General features: G+C 38.6%; 1 protein-coding gene across 2 annotated transcripts in view; it reads right to left on the reverse strand.

Annotated features, from left to right (window-relative positions):
• The window catches only part of LAMA2 (laminin subunit alpha 2), a 345535-nt gene that overhangs the window by 112676 nt on the left and 211196 nt on the right, over positions 1–21663 (reverse strand). For both annotated transcript variants that reach the window (XM_039568097.1, XM_039568096.1), the window contains exons 19-23: positions 19044–19255; positions 13408–13514; positions 8555–8735; positions 5076–5212; positions 2383–2616 (exon numbers count right to left, since the gene is read on the reverse strand). In XM_039568097.1, the coding sequence (XP_039424031.1) occupies positions 2383–2616; positions 5076–5212; positions 8555–8735; positions 13408–13514; positions 19044–19255 (871 nt within the window). The remainder of the gene's footprint in view (positions 1–2382; positions 2617–5075; positions 5213–8554; positions 8736–13407; positions 13515–19043; positions 19256–21663) is intronic.

Consider the following 21663-nt stretch of genomic DNA (forward strand, 5'->3'; position numbering starts at 1 on the left):
ATCATTAATCATCAGCTAAATATATACTGTCCATTTGTGCTCAGAGAAACATAGAAGCAACTGTATTATTAGCCTTAAAACAATCAACAAAGAAACACTTTTATTTTAAAATGCAATCAATCTCAACTCTTTCTACTTCATGCTTACAAGAGCTACAAGAAAGGCGACAACCCAGAGAAGTTGTGGAGTCTCCTTTTCTGGAGATAGCAGTCCGGACAAAATCCTGATTCATGTGCTTGAGGGGACCCTGCTTGAGCAGTGAGGTGGGAGTGGATGACCTCCAGTGGTCCTTCCAACCCGACCCATTCTGTGACTCTGTGACATGCTGGACCTAATCCAGAAATTGAGCACCAAGATGGTTAGAGGGGCTGCTGCTTATCATGTATCAAGAGAGGCTGAAAAAATTGAGATACTTCAATTTCTGCATTTCAGAGGCTGACACAGGGCAAACAGCACTGAGTTTTATTCAGACAGTCCATGTGTTCAACTCACTTCAGTTTTCTTATGGTGTCATCCTCAAATGAACCAGTATTTGTGAAATGGAACATGATGTTTTCTGTTCAAATATACCAGAAAAATGGGAGGGTGGTCAAGCAGTTTGCACAAAGAGGTTGTGAAATCTCTCTCCATCCTTGGAAGTACTGCCTCAGGAATGTCTGTCACACAAGGCACTGGACTCCACAACCTCCATAATTCACTTCTAACCTAATTTGTTCTACAGTTCTGAGTCTTGAAACTCAGAATTAAGTGACTGATGCCCATTTAACAAAATAATTACCAGGCAATTCAATAATTTAAATTCATCCTTCCATTTTACTAGCTCTTTGTGTCAATACAGACCTAAAGAAGAAGAATGAATCTAAATCACAGAGAGAACCTCTAGAGGTCACTTCTAAAAACCCCCTCCTAGAAGCAAGACTATTATGAATACTAGATCAGCTTACCCATGCCTCTTTCTAGCCAGTTCTTGAAAATCCCCTAGAATGGAGATTTCACATGTTCTGGATAAAGTGTACTGGTGCTGCATAACTCTGACTTTTTTTTCTGATGTCCAACCCAAAATTCCAAAGCTTCCACTTGCAGCTGTTGTCCCTTGTTACATCTTCTGACTGCTATTAGAAAGGACGATTCCATCAATTATTCTTTGAAGTGGCTATATAAGTTGTAATTATATTTCCTCTTATTAGCCTCTTTTTTCGGACTAAGAGAAAGTCCAGCCCTCTCAGTACATCCCCACAGATCATCTGCTGTGAGACTCTTCTCCAGATCCTCTCCAATTTCTCAACAACACTTTCAAATCAGGTTCTAAAACTGGACACCATTTTCGAGTGCAGTCTTACCAGCACCGACTATAGTAAGAGGAGAGCACTGAGTAGATAAGGCCTTTCCCCTGCTCGCCACGCTCTTTGTGATGTCCTACCTTGCAGCTGCATTGGCCACTGTGCTCACTGCATCCAGCTCAGTGGGCAGTTTGCCTTATCTACCACGAGAGTATACGGCTGGTTAATCTTGTGCTTTCCAGCAGGATTGCCAATCAGGATTTTTCCTCCCAAAATGTACTGATTCTTCAGGCCATGACACTCCAATTAATGACCTTTCTATTTTCTCAGTCATCAGGCTTTTCAAGAACCCTCTAGACTGTAATTCTACTGTTCAGCATGTTGACCTTTACCTCCTCCATGTCAACAGTATTTTCAAATGTGCTGATCATGAATTCTGTCATCTGTGTCGCTGATGAAGGTATTGGCTCTGGGATACTCTGCTTGCTGACTACCAACTGCATATCAAACCACTGATTACTGCCCTGTAAGCCCAACAATCCAGCCAACTCTCAAACAGCCTAAGTATGCTGTACTTCCAAGCACAATTCCAAATAAGAATGCTGCGGATGATGATGCCAAAAGTCTTTGCTTTAGTGATCCTGAATTGGATGCAGTCTACTCAGAACAGATACTACTGCAGTGAATTCTAGTCATGAAATTATGACTATTGACTCCCTCTAAGTCAATGTGCTTTGAATTAGCACTGTGGCATACTGTGATTACTGATGAGTTGGCTTTTATTGTGCCCAATATCTGAACAAGAATTGTATTATGGGGATGAACTGGCAACAGTTCTGTAAGAACAGAAAGAAATAAAAAGTGGGAAAAAAAGCCTAAGAGGATGCTATCCTGGCAAGTGTCAGTATGTGAAAAAGCAACTGATAAGCACTTGAGTCTTTCTTCATGTTGGACTCCTCCCACATCAGTTCACAAATGCACTATGAAAACCAAGCAGATTGTTCTGCATATATTGTTTGAACAAGTAAGTGCAAGTGTCAATGAAATCTGAAATAAACTTCTCAGCAGTTATAAGATCAGTTTACAACCTTCATTGTCCTACCTTGCAGCTGCATTGGCCAGAATGATCAATGCATGAGCACTTCCCCTCAGTATCACAGCTCTGTGGATCCGTCCCAGTCAGGAAGCACTGACAAGCAACACAGTGTGGATAATTCCAGTAGCCAAACCTGCACTCAGTGCATTTTTCCCCAGAGAATTCAGGGCGGCAGAAGCAACAGCCTGTATTTAAGTCACACTGAGAACTTAGGGCTCCAATGAGGCTGCACTCACAGGGCTGAAAAGGAGAGAAACAAGGAGACAATTACAACTGTGCTTCTGAAAAAAAAAAACCAAACCAAAACCCAACCAAAAAGCAATTCACCTCTTTCAAGTATCTGTAAATAAAATACAGCAGTGAATTTACACAGTCTAAAAATAACATATCTAAATTATAAGGCCAGCAATTTATTTTTATTCAACAAGGGTCGAGCATTAGCACTAAATACATTTACAACACTGGTGGGATTTTTTTCAATGGATATTACTTATCACTGATAAATCAGACATTGAAAAGAAATAAACCCAAATGGGTCAAGGACCTTGGAATACTTTGTGGACAAAAGTAACTCAGAAACTACAAGCACTCTCTAAAAAGTATTTTGTATGTAAATTCTCATGTACAGAACACTTTCCTAAAATTTGAATTGCTCAGGAGCAATTAGTTCAGTGGTTCCAGAGGAATCTAGTTCAATGTCTATTACTCATCTATCAGACAGGTAACTATACTCTTTGTACAAACAAGACTCCTAGACGACAGTAATTTACACAGTAAGGGCTAGAGATTTAGTCGTGATATATTTGGAAGAAAACTTGCTCACAGAGTAAGACTTGCACAGGCAAGTAAGGATAGAAATAGGTGATTTGCCAGGGTGTCTAGATATTCAACACAGAAGTAAGTAGCAGGGAAAACTGCAGACTTCCAAAGAACAGAAGAATCCCTCAGTGCTATTACTGTGGCAGCACTGCACAGTTAATACAGGACACTGGCTGTAATCACTGGTGTGACCAGAATATCATATGGAGAAGCTCAGCTTACAGAAGCAAACTCAGTGCCAGCAGCACAAGTTACCACAGTAACTGACATGGATAGACTTGCTAGAATTACAGACACAAAGCTGAAAAAGAGAGGAAGAAAACGTGGATTCAGTTTCTAAGCAAAACTGTTTATTACATGACTACTTAGAGGACCTTTCCTCTGATCTGAAAACACCATTTATAAAGAAAGTGAATATATACAGGAAATATACAGATGCAATCTTTACTGAATGCCAGAGAAACAATTTAACCACTCATTAAATATTAGTCTGCAAGACGACTTCCTAACCTAAAAAATAAAACCTTCTGACAGAAAGAACTTTATACTACAAGATACATTTGAACACAAAGCTTAGACAGAAAATTGTTCACCATTCTCTGAAATAGCTTGGTGTGCAATATCAAAACCTAAATTACAATCAGATTCTCTGTTTGGTTTATGCAGTTTTCTGCAATGCTCTCTCTCCCAGACTTAAAACAGCCTCGGAAACCTTCTACAAAGACTGCAAGCAGGAGATTCACATCTCACTTTGCAGAAATTAGCTGCAACATACTGAAAGAGATGTGGGCTGATAGATCATCATTAATTTAGATGGTGCCATGGAACTGTCATACTAATGTGCTCACATAAAAGACAATCAGAGAATATACTCCAGAGCTCAAACAGAGGTCTTCAACCTCATTAGGCTGGTTTCAGAAGCCCAGAGTCTATATCACAGCAGCACCGCAGAGGTTTCACGGGAGTTTTTCATACATACAAAAAAGAAATCATTCTTGTCAATTTCTTTGCAGCCTGAGCTACCTGACTAACAGTCTTTAAAGAACAAGTATTAATGGTGTTTGACTATATTCCAAAAAGATACAGTTTTCTGAAGTAATTGTAGCAGTACTATAAATCCCTTATCATCAATGAGCACAGCAGGGAGGAAGAAGGCATTTGAACTTTGCACAATGTCCACTGTCACCAGTTTTTGACCTCAACCAAATACTGTGCCCCTCAACTCCAGGGCATTAACAACAGCTTTCATGGCCTCCTTGACATTGTATCATTGTTTTCCTATTTCTTCTCCCTTCTCTTCAGATATTTTAACTCTGTGTCAAATATTGGAATATGAAGGATTTGAAGGCTAATGATAAAGTTTATTTCCTCTTTGAACATGGGAATAAAGTACAATTTACAACTAAGGTGGATGTTTCTTTTCTTTTCTCCTTGCTGTCTTTTATGCACAAATTGAAGCCTTCCTCAAGCAAACTTTGAGTACAAATTCCCAGTGGTGTCACCATTAAGGCCAAAGTAAATTTGTCTCCCAAAGGCACTGCTGATTACCTGTAAATATACATCTACATACATCGTTCTACACTGTGGTAATCTCCTCATTCGCATTAAACACAGCTGTAATAAAATAAAATAAAATACGGCCCAAGCAGGACACTGACTGTGTCACAGCAGAATCAACAGGGTGTTTTGTGTTACAGACTGCATACCTGAGACAGAGGATCTGTAGTGCAGTAACAGATTGCCAACATTTACACCACAGTCTCACACCAAAACTTGCAATATAGAGACAAAACATGACTTATAAACCAAAAACTGTGCTCCAGCTATAAACTTACTGTGAAAGAGGTAATGCACATAGAGAAAATAAAAAATTCACTCACCTTGCAGCCACTGACAATGTTATGGCCCCAGTGATTTGGTGCACATTTGTCACACATCTCTCCAACAGTATTGGGAGGGCAGATACAGCGGCCACTGATGGGATCGCAGTTATTGCCAAAACGTGAACACTCACAGGCTTCATGGGAGACAGAAAAAAATAAAGCAGAGCAAAAGTTATCCCTTTATATGACATCTGGAGAGCAGATCCTAATGGGGTTAGGATCATTCCTTTGCTGTACAGTGAACTCTCAGTTATCTGTCGACATGATGGGGCAGGAAAGGTAGGGTAAACCGTGAGAAACTAAAACCAGTAGCAGTGGAACACAGGTTAACTGTGGTTGAAGGAGCTACAATGAGAACAGAATGGGAAAAATAAAGGCACCAACTGAAGAAGTGCAGAGACTTCTGAGATGGTGCACTCTTGTGACATAACTGCAGGAGTGCTGCTATACAATTTCTGGGCCCATGCTGTCTCCTCTAAGAAGCCACCTGAGTGCCTCTAAGCCATCTATGCAGGGAATTCACAGTCTATTTAACCCCTTATACCAATCTGAGAAATACCTTCTGAAACTTCTGCTGCTCTAAAGAGACTTTTCTTATAGGGCAAAAGAGGTGTTTAAGTTTCTTTTTCCCTTTCTATTCCTTCTTCTTCAGCTTTCCTCTGCCTTGGGAAGACATCAACAAACTGGTATTTCCTCTCCTTGGGAAACTGGTATTCTTTGCAGATTATACTAATTAAAAATACTTCAGGTTTGGAAGTGCTTCCATAAGCGGTCTTTGCTCTTAAAGGATTACTAAGTAAACAACTAATTGGTGGCAAATACAGATTCAAGGTATGTAAGTGATAAGCAGTTATGGGGCTCATGACACCCAGGTGACTGAAACAGCAGAACCTGGTGTGTGGTTGTTTTCACACCCACCATGCACATAACCCATGAGGTCAGAAAAAAAGCATCATCAACAAACTGTGACTCTCTGCATGATAACCTGTTCCTCGGGCTGTTTAAAGGGCAACATAACTTTGTTACTGAAGGCTTCATTTATGTTCTTTGCCTTTACATTGCCTTTGCCTTTTCAATTCAGATTGAAACTAGAAAACAAACATGTGCAAAGATAGAACTCCTATCTATAGCCCAAATAAGAAGTGACCTTTATTTTTCCCCACCAATGCCTTCAAGATAAGGTAACTGATGTAAAGAAGACAGCAAGTTTTGCCTCCATCATGCCAGGCACACAATGTGTTGTATGCTACTTAAAATATTTTCGTACACTGTAGCTTGAAGAAGTTTCAGAATAAATCTCACTGGGAGACTGAGGCTTTCAGATGTGACAGCTCTTCTATGGGCTTCCAGGCCTTACACAAAATTGGCTTAAAATGCATGGAGGGGAAGGAGATACTGAAATATTTTTTCCCATTTTTACTTTTATAATTATTTTTCAAAATAAGAGAGAAAACCACAATTGTTGCAAGCAATAGTGAAATAGAAATCTCTTTTGTATCTTTGCTGCTAGAATGTCAACACTGACAATGCTTTCAGGGTTTTCTTTGGCTTTATGGATTTATATTGCACAAGAAAAAATCAAATTATATTCTTTTTGGATAAATGCTAGATAAAAGAGGTCCAATATTTTATTTGATACTTAACTGTCACAATGGAATTAAGTTTTCTGTACTTTTCTTTCCAGCATGATTTGATATACTTCTATTAAATTTCTGATTTTCTTTGTGATTCATAATTTAATTCTTATTTTTTGTCATTTGAAGGAATACATAAGAAGCCTACTAAAAATAAGTGTGGAAAAACCAGCACATTGAAAACAGAATTTCTCTCCATCTGTTCTATTAATTTTGAAACTTCTAAAAATCTGAATTTTCTGAACATCTATAGCTGCAGCTGTTGCTTTAAACATTTGATGACCACAGGCTGATACATTTCTATTTAAAATGTTACCTGGATCTACAGTACTCTACCATTATATCATTGTTTCTTAAACTCTGCCACTTCAAAGTTTGCCAAGAGAGCAGTTAACATTTTAATGTGCAATTTCATTAACAGCCCTCTCATTTTCCTTCCCCAACTGTAGTTATCAACATTTTTTCATGTTTCACAATAGTGACATGTTTTTAACCTGTGGAATGTTAGAATAAGACGCTAATCATAAATGACAGCATTTTTTGCCGTTCATTTAATTGCTAAAGGCTTTAGGACTGCAGCTATCATTTGCACTTTATTTCAAGCTCTCTCATCAGTGAGCCTAGGAACCAACCTCTCCCTTTTCCAAGGAGCCAATGTATCTGAATTTTTCAAGCCAGTAAGTGATTTTGAACCTTTCATTCCCACGGGAGACAATACCATAATCTATAATCCATCCTGTTTCAAGTTTATCCACACTACAGGTAAAATTGAATTTTGCTGCACAAATGTGAGTCTCGAGGCCTTGATGCTCCTTCCACTAAAAAAAAAGGGAGTAAGAAAAGGAAGAGAGCTAAGCTTGCTGCTTCTGCTGCCATTCTGGATAGGAAAGGAGGAAGAACAAATTACCAGACACTGTGATTTCTGCTTCTGAAAAGAATATGCTTTATACCTGAAGAATAATAGCATCATTCTAGCATCCCAGCAGTCAGTCACACTAGACAACTATCTATGTGTCCTGTGATCACACCTAAATGAGTCTGTGAGACTTGAAAAACAGAGTTCTGTCAGGAAAGATGGATATTTCCCTGTGAAGAACCTTATTGATTGAGATCTTTTTGATATAGCAGTCTGTACTACTTCAAGGATAGGAAGCATTCATTTCAGTCTTTGACCTAATTTCCAAAAGGACAAAAACAAATGTAAAGAGGTGGCTGGATATATTTATGTGTAATGTTAGAGTTTCAGCAACTAGAAAAGGAGATTTTTCACGTGTTTACACAAGGGACATAGCAGAGAGTTTTACTTAAAGATCTTGTTTTACACAAAAAGTACAAGTAAGCAACTAAATATTACTGTACAGAAAAGGATTGTGGTAATGAAAGAGGATCAGCCATATAAGGACAATGACAAGGTTTGGGATAAAACTAGAAGCAAAGGAGGCTTGTGTTTTTGTCGTCATTTTCCTTTCACACCCCTTCAAGTTGATGTGATTTGGCAAGAATTTTAATCAGAGTTCTATGGTACCCTAAACTAAATTAGAGAAACTTCATAGAATTCTTTTGGCAGACGCTACTTGGAGTAAATTACATTCCTGTTCCTTCTAAATGTAGTAGATTAGCCATAAACTGCCCATAAAATAGCAGAAATTGCTTGGGTCTTTCATTTTTGCCAATCGCCATCCTCACCAGGTGAATGATGTACAATGCTGTCTGTGAACACCCTAACTGCCAGGAAAATTTGTTAGGCAATCCAGAATTAGCCAAACCAGAATCTTAGGAATAAATAAGTAAACAAACAAACAAATCAATCAATCTGTGCTTGGGTGCAAAACATTTACATACGAGTACAGCCTCCTTCTTCAAAGTTGTAAAACCCATGTGCACAGCGGTCGCACTTCTTTCCTGTCACTCCAGGCTGGCAATAGCACTGTCCGTCTCCATCGCAGTCGAAGGACTTGGAACCAAAAGAGTTGCAGTTGCAGGGAACACAGCCTCGGGAAGACTGTAAGCCAAATGTTCCAGGCTGCCACAGAGCGAGGAAGAGCAGTTAGTACATGGAACGATTACCAGGAGAAAAGAGGAAACGCTGAGAGTGTAGGGAGATCAGGGTTGCTCTTTCCTCTTCATCACTGAAATACTGCTTTTAACAGATTAAATTGTAGTGGTAAAACCCTGGAGCAAGGGCACTAAATGACCTACACTGCTGAGAAAGAATAAAGATTTCAGAATGTTACCTGATGCTATAATGTATGTCTGCAATGTAACACACTTCTTATGAGGCTGTGTTTCCCTAACTACAATTCTCACTTAGAATGGAATGTATGCCAGCACCATATACATACCCTGTCTCTGGCTGTAAGGTTATGTCAGGAAGAGCTTGCTGCTAAGAGAGTGAATTCAAATTCTTAGCTATGAATGGAGATCAGTTCAACTGGAAAGCCTCTGAACAACTAGATTTTATCTCCTCTGAGCAAAGGCAATATCTGTATACAGTAACTCAAGGGCAATTTTTTAGAATGATATATAGGAATAACTTTAGGAGAACATAGAGATAATGTATTTGTGTACAATACAAACAAATAATGGGGATTTTTTAAAGATAAAAACTCTGGATGAGGCCTCTGTTTCTCTTCTGTTTTCTTCCTTTTCTTTCTTTTTTGCAGTGATCAGTAGAAAGTTTCTACAGAACCAGAGTAAATGTCATCAACTATAGACTATAGTAATAAATTTCCTCCTTAACTTCACTAGTGGAGTGCAAAAAACAAAGAACTCATTTGTATACTGTGATATGGAGTTCTGCACAAAGCTTTCAACCAAAAGACTTTGTGGGTTTCACTGCACCAACCATCAGAGGCTCCTTGGAACAAACCATACTTGATATTCAAAATATGAACTGAATCTTGAACTAGAGTGCTTTAAAACGGGAGTACTTCTCTACCTTTTTTTTCAGGCATGATGATTTTCAGAGAATACTGAAATCCAAATTATATTAATAACTTCACTTGAAATTGATATTAGAACATTAATAATAAAATATATCAGAGAGTTTGCTAGAAAAGCAGAATGTTAAAAATGAGTTATTAAAAAGATCACTGCTAATGAATATACATGGAACAATGTGGAAAATATTTAATTTATAATGTGCTACTTTGTGATCCAGGCATGAGGTGTTAGATTTTCATCTACTATAAATCAGTAGATCTTCAAATCAATGGACCTATGCTGGCTTTGACCATGGCAGTGATTGTCCCTCTGTACTAAGCACTAGTGCTGTGTCCAGTTCTGGGCCACTTACAACAAGAAAAACCATTGAGGGGCTGGAGCGTGTCCAGAGAAGGGCAGAGGAGCTGGGGAAAGGCCTGGAGCACAAGTCTTATGAGGAGTGCCTGAGGGAGCTGGGGGTGTTTAACCTGGAGAAGAAGAGGCTCAGGGGGAACTTTCTCTCCCTACAACTGCCTGAAAGGAGGCTGCAGCCAGGTGAGGGTCAGCCTCTGCTCCCAGGGAACCAGCAACAGGACAAGAGGACACAGCCTCAAGCAGTGCCAGGGGATGCTCAGGTTGGACAAAGGGAACAATTTATTCACTGAAAGGGTGGTCAGCCATTGGAACAGGCTGCCCAGGGCAGTGGTGGAGTTGTTCAAGAAATGACAGGACATGGCACTTGGTGCCATGGTCTAGTTGACAAAGTGGTTGATCAGACAAAGGTTGGACTCAAAAAACTTGGAGGTCTTTCCCAAATGTAATGATTCTATGACTACTTGTTTATATGGATTTGTTCCACAGTGGAACCCCTAACCTCTTGTATTGGTGAATTCCCTGAAACTTCAGAAGCTTTCCATGGAAAACTCCTGAAATCTGATCTCTGAAGTTAATACAGAAGTTCCGCGCTCACACAGAGAATCTGCTGATAGGTGTCAGAATACAGGAGCACATCTGTGGTCAGAATTTGCCCTGAAAATCATATGAACCTAAGAAAATGCTTGACTATACATGTAATAAAGAATTAGACTGATTTTCATTTCCAAATTCTATATTGAAATGTTTTGCAAATTTCATGCACCTGCCTAACAAAACATGGTGTATCAGAGAGAAAAAGATAGTCAAACTCATTTCATTAAATTCAAGCATCCATAAACAACTTGACTATATCTGAGGATTTCTTTTACATAGGAAGAAACACACAGAAATGTGAATATGCACAATCTCAGGACAGACATTCAGAGTAATGCAGTGAAGTAACCAATGCACAGCATGCATGTCAGTTCTCAATATAAAGTTTGCTAGCATCTAATAAATTCTGTTTATAAGGGTGACAGTCAGAAAAAGTCTGATACTAGCACTCCACATTGTGTTAAGTTGGAAAAGACCACCACCATGCTGGGTTGAATTCTGTGAGGAGGGCTGCACACAAAGACATTTTGATCAGTCATGCAAACCCCAAGATGAACCTCCAAGTTAAAGTTCTCAACAAAGTTTGTTTACACACAGAAATTCTAAGAATCACATTTACTGAACAAGAGATAAGATCCTAGATTACAGTTAGGAAATACAGCGAATTTTCTGAGTATGTCATTATATTGTGTCTCCATCAGTGTCCTGTGTGGGCAACACAGTAACCTAATACATTCTTAATGGGAAAAAACAAATTTCTCCAAGGAAATCCATATGAAAAAATACAGCATGGGTCCCAGAGTCTAGTTGAGGATGAAAAACACTGCCAGGTGTTTTTCAAACAGGGTGTGGTAAGTGTGGAGGTTTTGAGTTGCAGGGAGAACAAACAACATTCCTAAAATACTGCTCTGTCAGAAATAGTTGTATCATAATTACTTAATTTTAGTAAATAAGTTGCTTTGTTGGTCTGTGATAAGGAATTAACAGTTGCCATTTTGGGCATTACATTCACATAACTGGCACTGCACTGAGTTAAAAATGGCTCAGATAACTGGCCATATTCACTAATGAGAACTTTTAACACCAGTTATGTTCAGTATTTTAAAATTAGATCTTAACTCTTTGCCTCTAAGGCTGATCCTTCTTGCAAACTCCTTAAGCTATTGATTTTTGAATTGTTAGAAAAGGAAGTCTTATGCTGCAAAGTCCAAGAAAATCCCACCGATTCCATTGATTTATGTACATCTTCCATGCATTTTGTGCATTCTGCTGTTGATGGTGCTGTTTTGGGACTTATTCTGGTATGTGACTTCTTGCTGGTACCACCACTTGCATGATGAAGCCCTTGGGACTGGGGAAGCATCCTAAAATGGTGCTTGTCTTCCGAGCCTGTCTGTTTCTTGAGAATTTCTTATACTGTAACACGGGTGTTAAAAATTAAAAAAACCAAGCAATCTGTGTGAGCTCCAAACACAAGCGAACAGGAGACTTCAGCCCATGCAAAGCAGAGTTTCTCATTACCAGAACTGCAGGCCGGTAAGCACCTCGTGGGCACCCACTGGCACTGCTGGTGCCCCACCTCCGGGGGGGTACTCGAATCTGCTGACTGCTTCCTGCATTTTCTTGCAATTTAGGCACCTGTCTGCTGATTTCACAGCGTCTGCCCATGAATCCTGATTTGCAGATACATCTTCCCAACGTGTCACACTGCAGTGACACGGATCCTAAAGCACTGCAGCCACACGGTATACAAAACAGCTTTTCTGGGGCCCAGAAGTAGTTGGGCTTTAAGAATGAAAAGTAAACACTGTTAGAAAGTGAAGATAAGGAAACTACACCACATAAAAGAGTACAGGAATAAAGACAGGAGTAAACACTGAAGTAAACAAAGATTAATTCCAATTAACCACCAGTACTGTATTAATGAGCTTGAGATATTTGCTGGGTACCTTATGCAATCTGCAAATTCCACTGATACCAGCAGTTTTTCTTTGAACAGACTCTTTAAATACCGTTGAAAATGGAGTGTGAGCAAACCACTTAAGAAATGACATAATTTTAAAGGGTGAAAATGATCCTTTTGATTTCTGCAGAATTATTTATGTGCTTTAAATTACACACAAGTGGAGGTGTTCTGAGGACACAGGCCTAACTCATGAGTCCTTATGTTGAACTAGAGAAACGTGCAGCCAGCTATAGCATATTCCTTAGCTGCCTGAAGACAACTCTGTGAAAGTTTATGAAACAATATTTCTCTGCAGTGATTTATGAGACAGGAAAACAATGTCAAGGCAAAAAACACTTTCACCAAAAAATAATACATTGTTTGGACAACACAAGAAGAAACCCTAAGAAAAAAAACATAAAAGCAGAACATTCCAGCAGAGCTAAACTAGCACCCTGCTTTTTAAAAAAAAAATAAACATCAGATGCTATCAGACATTTTGCAGCTTTCTTCATAGAGGGATTAGCTCCCAAAGCTGCAATATTTTTAACTAATTTTTTTAAGTCAAGCATTCAAAATATAAAGTGTATACTATGTTGTATACTATGTATACAAATGTACTTAAAGTGAGACTTAAAATGCATTCATTTCATGTAAATGCAATGTCTTGTGTTCTGTTCTAGAAAACCATTAGAAAACACTTAAAAAGCAACCATTTTACCTTTCTCTACATAAGAACAATCTATATATGTTAAGTGAGAAACAAACATCAGAAAAAAGCTTATCCAGAACCAAATGGTATTTAGTTACAACAAACAGGGAGGAAAGCTGAAAGGAAACCCCATTTCTGGTCACTCACTTTGCAGATGTCACAGCGGCGCCCGATGACGTTGGCTTTACACTCGCACTGGCCCGTCCGAGAGTCACAGATCTCCGAGAAGGAGCCATTCATGTGACAGTGACAGGCTGCAGAGGAAGAAGGAGGAGATGTTAATGTGCCTCCTGAAGCTAAATCTAATAGCCAAATGTTTACAGTGCAGCTTTTGCCACCCTGAGAAACACCTGGCCTGGGTAAAGCAGGAGGTGTTGCTCCCATACATGGACACATTAACCTGCCCATATTAATGTGGAATTTTTCTCCAAATTATTGCAGTCAGAAATTTTGCCTCAAGTTCATTAACAGCTTGTTTTAGATGCTCCTCTCAGATCCAAGCAGGGTGTTGAGGGCAGATTACTAAATACATGTCCAGAGACTTGGAGTGGGCAGGGTAGTGATGAGAGAAAAATACAAAAATGGTACAGACCCTTACCCAGGGTGTGTACAGGATGTAGCTACAGCCAGTGAGAGTGTTACTGCTCTGATGACTTTATGTGGCTACCTAAAACCAGAGGCTGAACAAAAATAAGAAAATAAAAGTAGGTATTTATTTGAAGGGCCTTCAAAGGTACACCCTGGGCAGTCCAAAGACTACACCCAAGACAGATGCTGGGTCATGGGTTCTTCACACTTTTGTAAGTTTGATCCATTTGCATATCAGGGTTAATTCTCCAATTATAACTTCAGTTAATGATGTAATTACCCCAAGTTTGCCCCTCCTCTCAAAGGCTTTTAGTTTACACATTTTGGGGCCTGGTGTCCTTGAAAAGCAAACCTAGAGGGGGTTTGGTATGTCTAACCAGCATGAGAGAACAGCAGCTAACAGGCTACAAGAAGCTTCAGAGTTACACACTAGGCAGTCCAGGATTTGAAAAATACAAAAGTTAAAACCTAAGGCATCATTTCCCCCCTTCAGAGGCTTGACAAGGCCTCTACCTTGTTGAGACTCTATTCTAAATATCTACTCTAAGAGCAGTACACATCTAACAATAGTATATATAAACAAGAATTATAATTACAACTACTGTGAACAATTCTTTAATCCAGGGCCAGTTTAGTAACCATGAAATCAGAGTGTGGAAGATATAATCAGAGCTCAGTGTGTTATCTCTGAATGCTATCTAATGTAAGATCTGAGTTGGTTCTAAAATTATAAACAAACTTTGCTGATCTTTCCACTTTGGTTTACATGTCAATTGTTAGCTCTTTATCCAAATGAATGTCTTTGGATACACTTTGGACTAGAATCATATGCATATTTTGGTTCCAAACCTTAGTCAGGGTTACCAGCTGTGTAGATAAAAAGCACAGGAAAAGAATCATTTATAACTACATCAGCTTCGTTTGTATCAGTCTCTGTTTTCTCAGTTGTTTCAGGAGCAGAAGCCTTCTTAACTCTGGAGTAGTGAATCCAGGTCCTTTGCCAGTGACTTTGATTGCAGTGAGGGTGGTCAACAAAATCTGGAATGGTCCTCTCCACTTGGCCTGTAGAGGATCACTATCCCACCACTTAACATGATGGTTCTGCTGTCCTGGAATTCCCTCCCCATTAATGTAGATGTCAGGAAATGCTGGCAGGCTGAGAACCCAGTATAAGGTTGACTGACTACAGGGGCAGTAATGCTTTCATGCCCTAGGCTGCACTGAAAAACATACCAAGGATTATCTGCTACCATGACTCTCCAGGATTTCTGTCTCAGCAACAGCATCACAGTTCCCAGAGGGAATGGGACCCAACTGACCAGTCTAACTCATCACAGTGCTGTTTTATAGATTTAAAAAGGCAAAGAGAATGCTGTTTTTTGAGCAAAACGGCAATGCTTCTGGCTCCTAAATTCTTATGTTTTAGGAGAAGACAAATTTTGGGGAAGATGTCTATCTCCCTTTATGTTCTTCAACCACCCCAAGAACCTTTGAGTTCTTCAATCCTTTTGGCACGCAGAGATTTGGATAAAAGCCCTTAGCACTCGCAGTAGAGAACAGGGATGTGATTGGTGTCACAGGGACTATAACCATGCAGTCACTGATTCCATCAGCATGAGCTGGCTCCTAAACATTCATTTTTTTTCCCCCTCAGAGGGGAATGAACCCACATCTCTATACCAATTATCAATCTATTCTGTAAATTTGGGCTCCAGTCTGCATTTTGCCTTCCTGCAGTGCCCTATCTGCATATGTTGGTTTTTTTTCTCAACCTGACACCCTCATTTTAAGAAACACTTAAGAGTCCCAAGAGTGAACACATGGCAGTCGCATACTTGCATGTCAGAAGGTGCTATGTGAGACAAGGCAGCTATATTTTTCCTATATATAGATTACTACAATAGAACCTACTTCATTACTTCATTGGACTTGCTAATTTACAATTTCCACTTATAAATTAAAAGGATTGGTGTGCAATTTTTCTCCCTGCTTTTGAGGTGTTACGAAAAAGTTGCTTCTTTCAATGAAAGCAACTTTAAGACTTGTGATTCTGTTCATGGCAAATGAATGTTTCTCAAATGTTTGCAAAAATTCTGGAATAAGTAACAAAAATGTTCTGGTTCTGCTGTTCATACCAGTCATGTAACACCTTCAGAGATTTTGATCTTCTGTTTTGCAATATATTTTCAAAAAGTGAAAATTAAAAGACCTTTCTGCTGTAATTAACATTGCTTATCTTTTCCTTTCACTCTCAGCTTTCAATACTAAACAGACCTATAATTTACCTCTTTCGTCTTGTACACAGACCTCTTCACCCTGATGTTCATGTTTTAAAACTGCTGACACTCCAAACCATACAAGGTGATAAGTATCACATACATGTATGTTTTGAGTATATATCTAATTAAAATGGTCAGTGGGGAAAGATGATGCCAAAGCTCAGACTCAACAAACTACAATCCTCCATGCAAATTAAAAATATTTCACCAATCTTTTTATACAGACCTCAAAACCCAAGCTCAGTCTGATTTGAATTTTTTATGCTTATCAGGCATATGAGAACACAAGAATCAAAAAGAAAACTTATACTGATTTTATGAATAGATGAGTTTGTCCTATTTATATTACATGTTAAAGCAAGTAGCACTCCATGGTGCCTTAACTCAGTCACAGATGACTGAGTGCAATGCAGTGGTAAGAGAGAATTTGGAATATCAGGATTTTGATTGTTTTTCTTGGCTCTGGCAGTACGTACATACAGAAGAAACATACAGTCAGGGATATTAATCTAATAAACTGTTACTCAATCTGATAAATTGCATTTATCTCACCTAGAGCTTTCCCATTCATTCACCTCTACTGGGAAAATTAGCTCTTGTCCAAACCTCCAAATGGTTGTTATAATACAATGCAGCCTGTTGGAGAAATTTGTCTTACTTTCTTCCAAAATGACACTGGTCAAGATCCTTCATTCTCTCTAGATTTCTATAAATATTTATGAGCTTGTATTTATGATCAAGCCCCACACTTATTCTCCTATAACAGTAGTACCTATAAACTGAAACACAGGCAAACTTGAATATTTGCTTTAATTCATGTCGTGACACTGACCTCTATTATCATCAGCTCAACCTCCAGGTATTTGCTTCGGCACATGGAGCTGTTTCACTCCAAAAAACAATCTACTAGAATCAAATCAAATAAGGACATTTGCTTGTTGTTTTTAGATTTATGGTTTTGTTAAGATACACCAAAAAAATTCAGAGATGCTATGATGATATAAAGCTGTACTGTCATTTGAAATGGTTAATGCACACAACAGCACTGTACTGAGAAAGAGTAAAAACCATTTCAAACAATAATTTGAAAGCAAATTCATGCTTTGCAATACTCTTGGATTTGGCTTTTTAATAAGGAACAAAATTGAAAACAACAAAGTAAAGGCACAGTCCCTCTGATATTGTAGCTGCAGGGCAAACTTCATAGAAGTCTGCAAAGGAAATAAAAAATCATACGCAGAGAAGAAAACCCACATGAAAGGCAGAGAGTCGATGAATACAAGGTAACTGCAAGCACAAGGATATGAATACATTAGGGGGCTCTTCTTTCAATGATATTAACAAAAAAAGCAAAGCTTGTAATTCAACATTAAGCATGTATTTATTTTTAATATATTTTTTAGATTGTATGTTTTGCAAACGCTCCTCATAAAATCTCTTTCCCATGGACCTGTCACTGCTGTGGAAATGGTCAAAGCAGCAGCCCTCTCGATGACTCAATAATGGTGACAAGCTCCTGGAAGCTATGATTTTTGAAATACACTTCTTCTTAAATCACTTTACACACTTAACATTCTAACTTATATTACATCATTCATCATGAACTGTTAACTTATGGAGAGAATATATATGATTGTCCAAATTTTTTCAGGCATTGTGTAAAGTAGGTACAGAAAGCACTTACACACGTGTTTGTATTCATGGTTATCTATGACTTTGTGTACATCAGTGTTTATCGCCCTTAGCTGAGAAACTTGGTGATGTTCTGCATCTCATTGGCTCCCACACACTCTCAGGAGGTCCAACACAACCTAGTATTTTCACTTTTAGACTGCAAATCACTAATAGGGCAAATTCTGGAAATGGATGCCACTGCCTCAGACTTCTCTGCTCACAGCACATACTGCAGACATGGTCCCCATGTTCCTACACACAGAGCAGTAAGACAGTACCCCAGCTCTCTTACTTGCACAATTTTATGCTGCTATAACACCTTTGCACTCAGTGGAGTTACTCTTGTGTTTATTATAAAGGACCAAACAGGAATAAATCCTTGTGACAGTGAAATAAAATGCTCGGCTCTTTCAGGACGGTTTGTGACCTGTTTTATTCCACTTCTCAGAATGGCAAGGAAGGGTACATGAGGAATGTTTTTTAAGTTAAAAGCACTTGTTCTGCATTCTGAAATGTGCCAGCAATGGCTCAGAGAGAGCCACTGACTCCTACAGCAAGAAAAGCTCCTGTTCCTACCAAATCTTTCATCTCCACTGAATAATTTTTTGCAATCACTATGGGGAAGTACATGCTGGGGCTGATATTTGAATAACATGCCACCACTCAGCTGAGAATTGGTAGCTTGCTGCAGTGCCAGGTATTTTCCTCCAGAGCACTTCAGAAAAATCATCTAGTGCTTTAGGAGATTTTAGGGTCTGATTTGCAGGTCGGAGAATTTTGACCTGTAAGCAGCAGCACCTCCCAACCCTTACTGAGGTAATATAAGTGGGAAACAGGTTACAAATGCTGCCAGAGCTGGACCCTGAAACCGAAACATCGCTCCCTCCTTTCAATCTCACAAGTGAACAGGATTTTTCTGGGTAGCTTATAGCATTTTTTAGTGAATAGTTTTCATTTATTTGTATTTATTTTTGTAGATCTGACATTTAGTATAACCTTTTGCACCCATGCAATGCTCAGTGTTTTTCCATGTCTGCTTCACCTAGAGCTTTTTAAATAAGTTTTTCTTTCTATTTACTTTAACGCCTCCTTTCCAGATGCAGATGCACAGTGTCATTATTAGAGCTGTAAGTACGCTGTATCATTCTCTTGCTCACACATACAGAGGCACAGTCTTCCTCTCAGGAACAAAGTTATAGATAGATCAATACTGTCAGGAGCTGTAAAAAGTTCGTGACTTACGTTGACAGTTCCTTGCATGAAGAGCATCGCCAAAATACCCATCAGCACACCTCTCACAATATTGGCCTGTTGTACCTGGCTTACATATCAGACAAGCACCAGACAAGCTGTCACAGCTGCCAGGAACAGAGAAGTCAAGGTTGTCATTACACTGGCATGGCTGGCACGATCCCCCTGGTATTAGAGGTTGTCCAAAATAGCCTTCTGCACACCTAAGGTAAAAGACATCATCAGTTAGGGCCTTTAAATAATCCTCTCATGAGAAATATTTAATTCTGTTGCCTCCCTAATCACCAAAAAAGATTTGATCTTCTCTCAAGTGTGTCTTATGCATCTTTTTTCTTTCTCTCTCCTTCTCTTTTTTAACATTGTAGACACAGTACCAGCTGAAATCCTGCCAGTTCTGCTAGTAATTAGACTTCAGTAGGCAAAAAATCTTGTCACTGCACTGAAGGTGAGACAAAGCATAGCAAGAAATCTTAGTGACACTCTAGAGGAAGGGGGGTTGGACTACGTGACCTTGAAAGGTCCCTTCCCAAACCCAAACTACTCTATACCTCTATGTTAGATATACTTTGTGTTTCAGCACATTATGTATACATGTGCTGTACTCAATCACCAGCAAGCCTGATTATTTTTTTCCCTCTACCTTTAAAACTTCTTTAGTTTAGAAAAACACCTTTAGAATGTAATACAGACATAAATTTCTTTACCTAACAAGATCCGCCCCCCCAATTTAAACTTCCCCTGATCTACTACATGGTCAAATTTGCTTAATTAATGGATTGCTAATCTCTGTGTAAATGTGGGTAACAAAAAGATTGCTCATTATCACAGGAACTATGTTGTTGTGTACTCTACCTTTTATATTTTAAGAGAATTGTTTGAAAGTATCACATTCTTATCCACCTTGCCCACCTGCAATTTTCTGTGAGCACAGTGTAAAACAGGTTAGTGAATCTGACCTAACATGAGTCTGTATTAAAAGCAAATTTCTACTCATCTCACAGCCTATTTCCTATTTATATTCTGGTCTGCTTTCCCTTTCTGTTACATTTGCTCACACTTCATAGTAAGAGCAGCTTGTAGATAGCGAAGAAAAAGAAAAGAAAAATTGCACAGTTCTAGCTAATGAATTTATTCATGCACACCTCAGATGAACTCCAATTAGTATTAAGAAAACAGAAAGTACATAAAGCACATTGCACAAACTAATTTTTCCTACTATTTCAAAGTCATCTTGAATTCAGTTTTAATGTACACAGATACTCTCTCTGTTTTCTAGTAGTACTGGATGGCATGGTTGCGGAAAGATTTTGTGTATCATCCTAATACAGAAATGCAGAGTTCCACTACGCCTTCACTCTTGTCCCTTTGTGTGCCTCAAGTTCATCCTTTTCCTTGCTTCCAGAATATCACATAGAGCTTTTAACTGGACCCTAAGCAAATCTGTCTAAACATGTACTAAATATTATTAAATATCTTCAGCAAAGATTACAAAGATTGTAAAAACTGGGTAACTGAGAGCAGGGAGGAAAAAATAATGGGAACTAATTGAACAGTTTTCTGTAATTTTGCACAAAATAGGATTTTTTTCAATCCTCTGAAAATATTCACGATGCAGACCATAGATGAATAATATATATAAATAGTCCAGTGGTTTGGTGCATGTAAGCACTCAAGACCATGAGTAAAATTTCCACAATCTAGCCCACTCCTGTAGCACAGTCATATCTCAAAATTACCTCCTCATAGCAACAAGACATCAAAATCTTGTCATTAGAATAATTCAGGTATTTTATTTTCAGAACCTGTCATAAACGTAGCAATTTATTTTATTTTCTGCAAAGGAAGAGATAAGTTTTTCCTTGATGGAGGATATCTCAGCAACCACAGAAGACTAATTTTCAGCTGAATTTTGCAAAAAAAAATTGGCTTTTTTTCAGTTATGAGATCTCAATTACAAAGGCCAGGACTGTATCTTAACATGTAACAATTAACAGCCATGTTGTCAAAACTGGAGAGTATTTGGATAATTTATGCAGTTATCTTACTTTACCTAAACCAGATTACATCTGAAGTTAACCCACGCTTTGCTAATTTACTACTGGTGTGATTGTCATAAATCTGTATCTCTTGGTCCTACTAATCTATTTAACTTCACTTAATGCGTGTTTGTTTTCCTCTTTCATTTAGGGGTTAGTTCTGTATTTAACAGCATTCACAGAAACTTACCAAGCAGTTCACAGAAAGAATACTCCAATGATTTGTGTGAAATGCACTGCTAGTAATCTCCTTCTATTAATAGCAGGAGACCTCAATAATTCTTTGTATCCTCATCAGTTTAGACTTTGATAATTAAAATTAGAAAAACCCACTACCATCACATAGCCATAGTCTACTTATGCACATAAATAATCTTGAATCCAACTGAAGATGATTCTGAAAGTGGGGGTAAAGCAGTTAAAGCTTAAAAGACAACGGTGTACATGTATCTATGTAAATTCTTCCTCTTTTTCTCCCACTTCTCCTGAAGTTGCAGGGAAGGATTAAAAAAATCAACTTTCCTTAATTCCATCTTTATTCCCTTAAGGACATTCCTACTTCAGCTTCTTTTCTC

This window comes from Corvus cornix, chromosome 3, assembly GCF_000738735.6.
Source record: "Corvus cornix cornix isolate S_Up_H32 chromosome 3, ASM73873v5, whole genome shotgun sequence".
NCBI classification, from domain to species: Eukaryota; Metazoa; Chordata; class Aves; order Passeriformes; family Corvidae; genus Corvus; species Corvus cornix.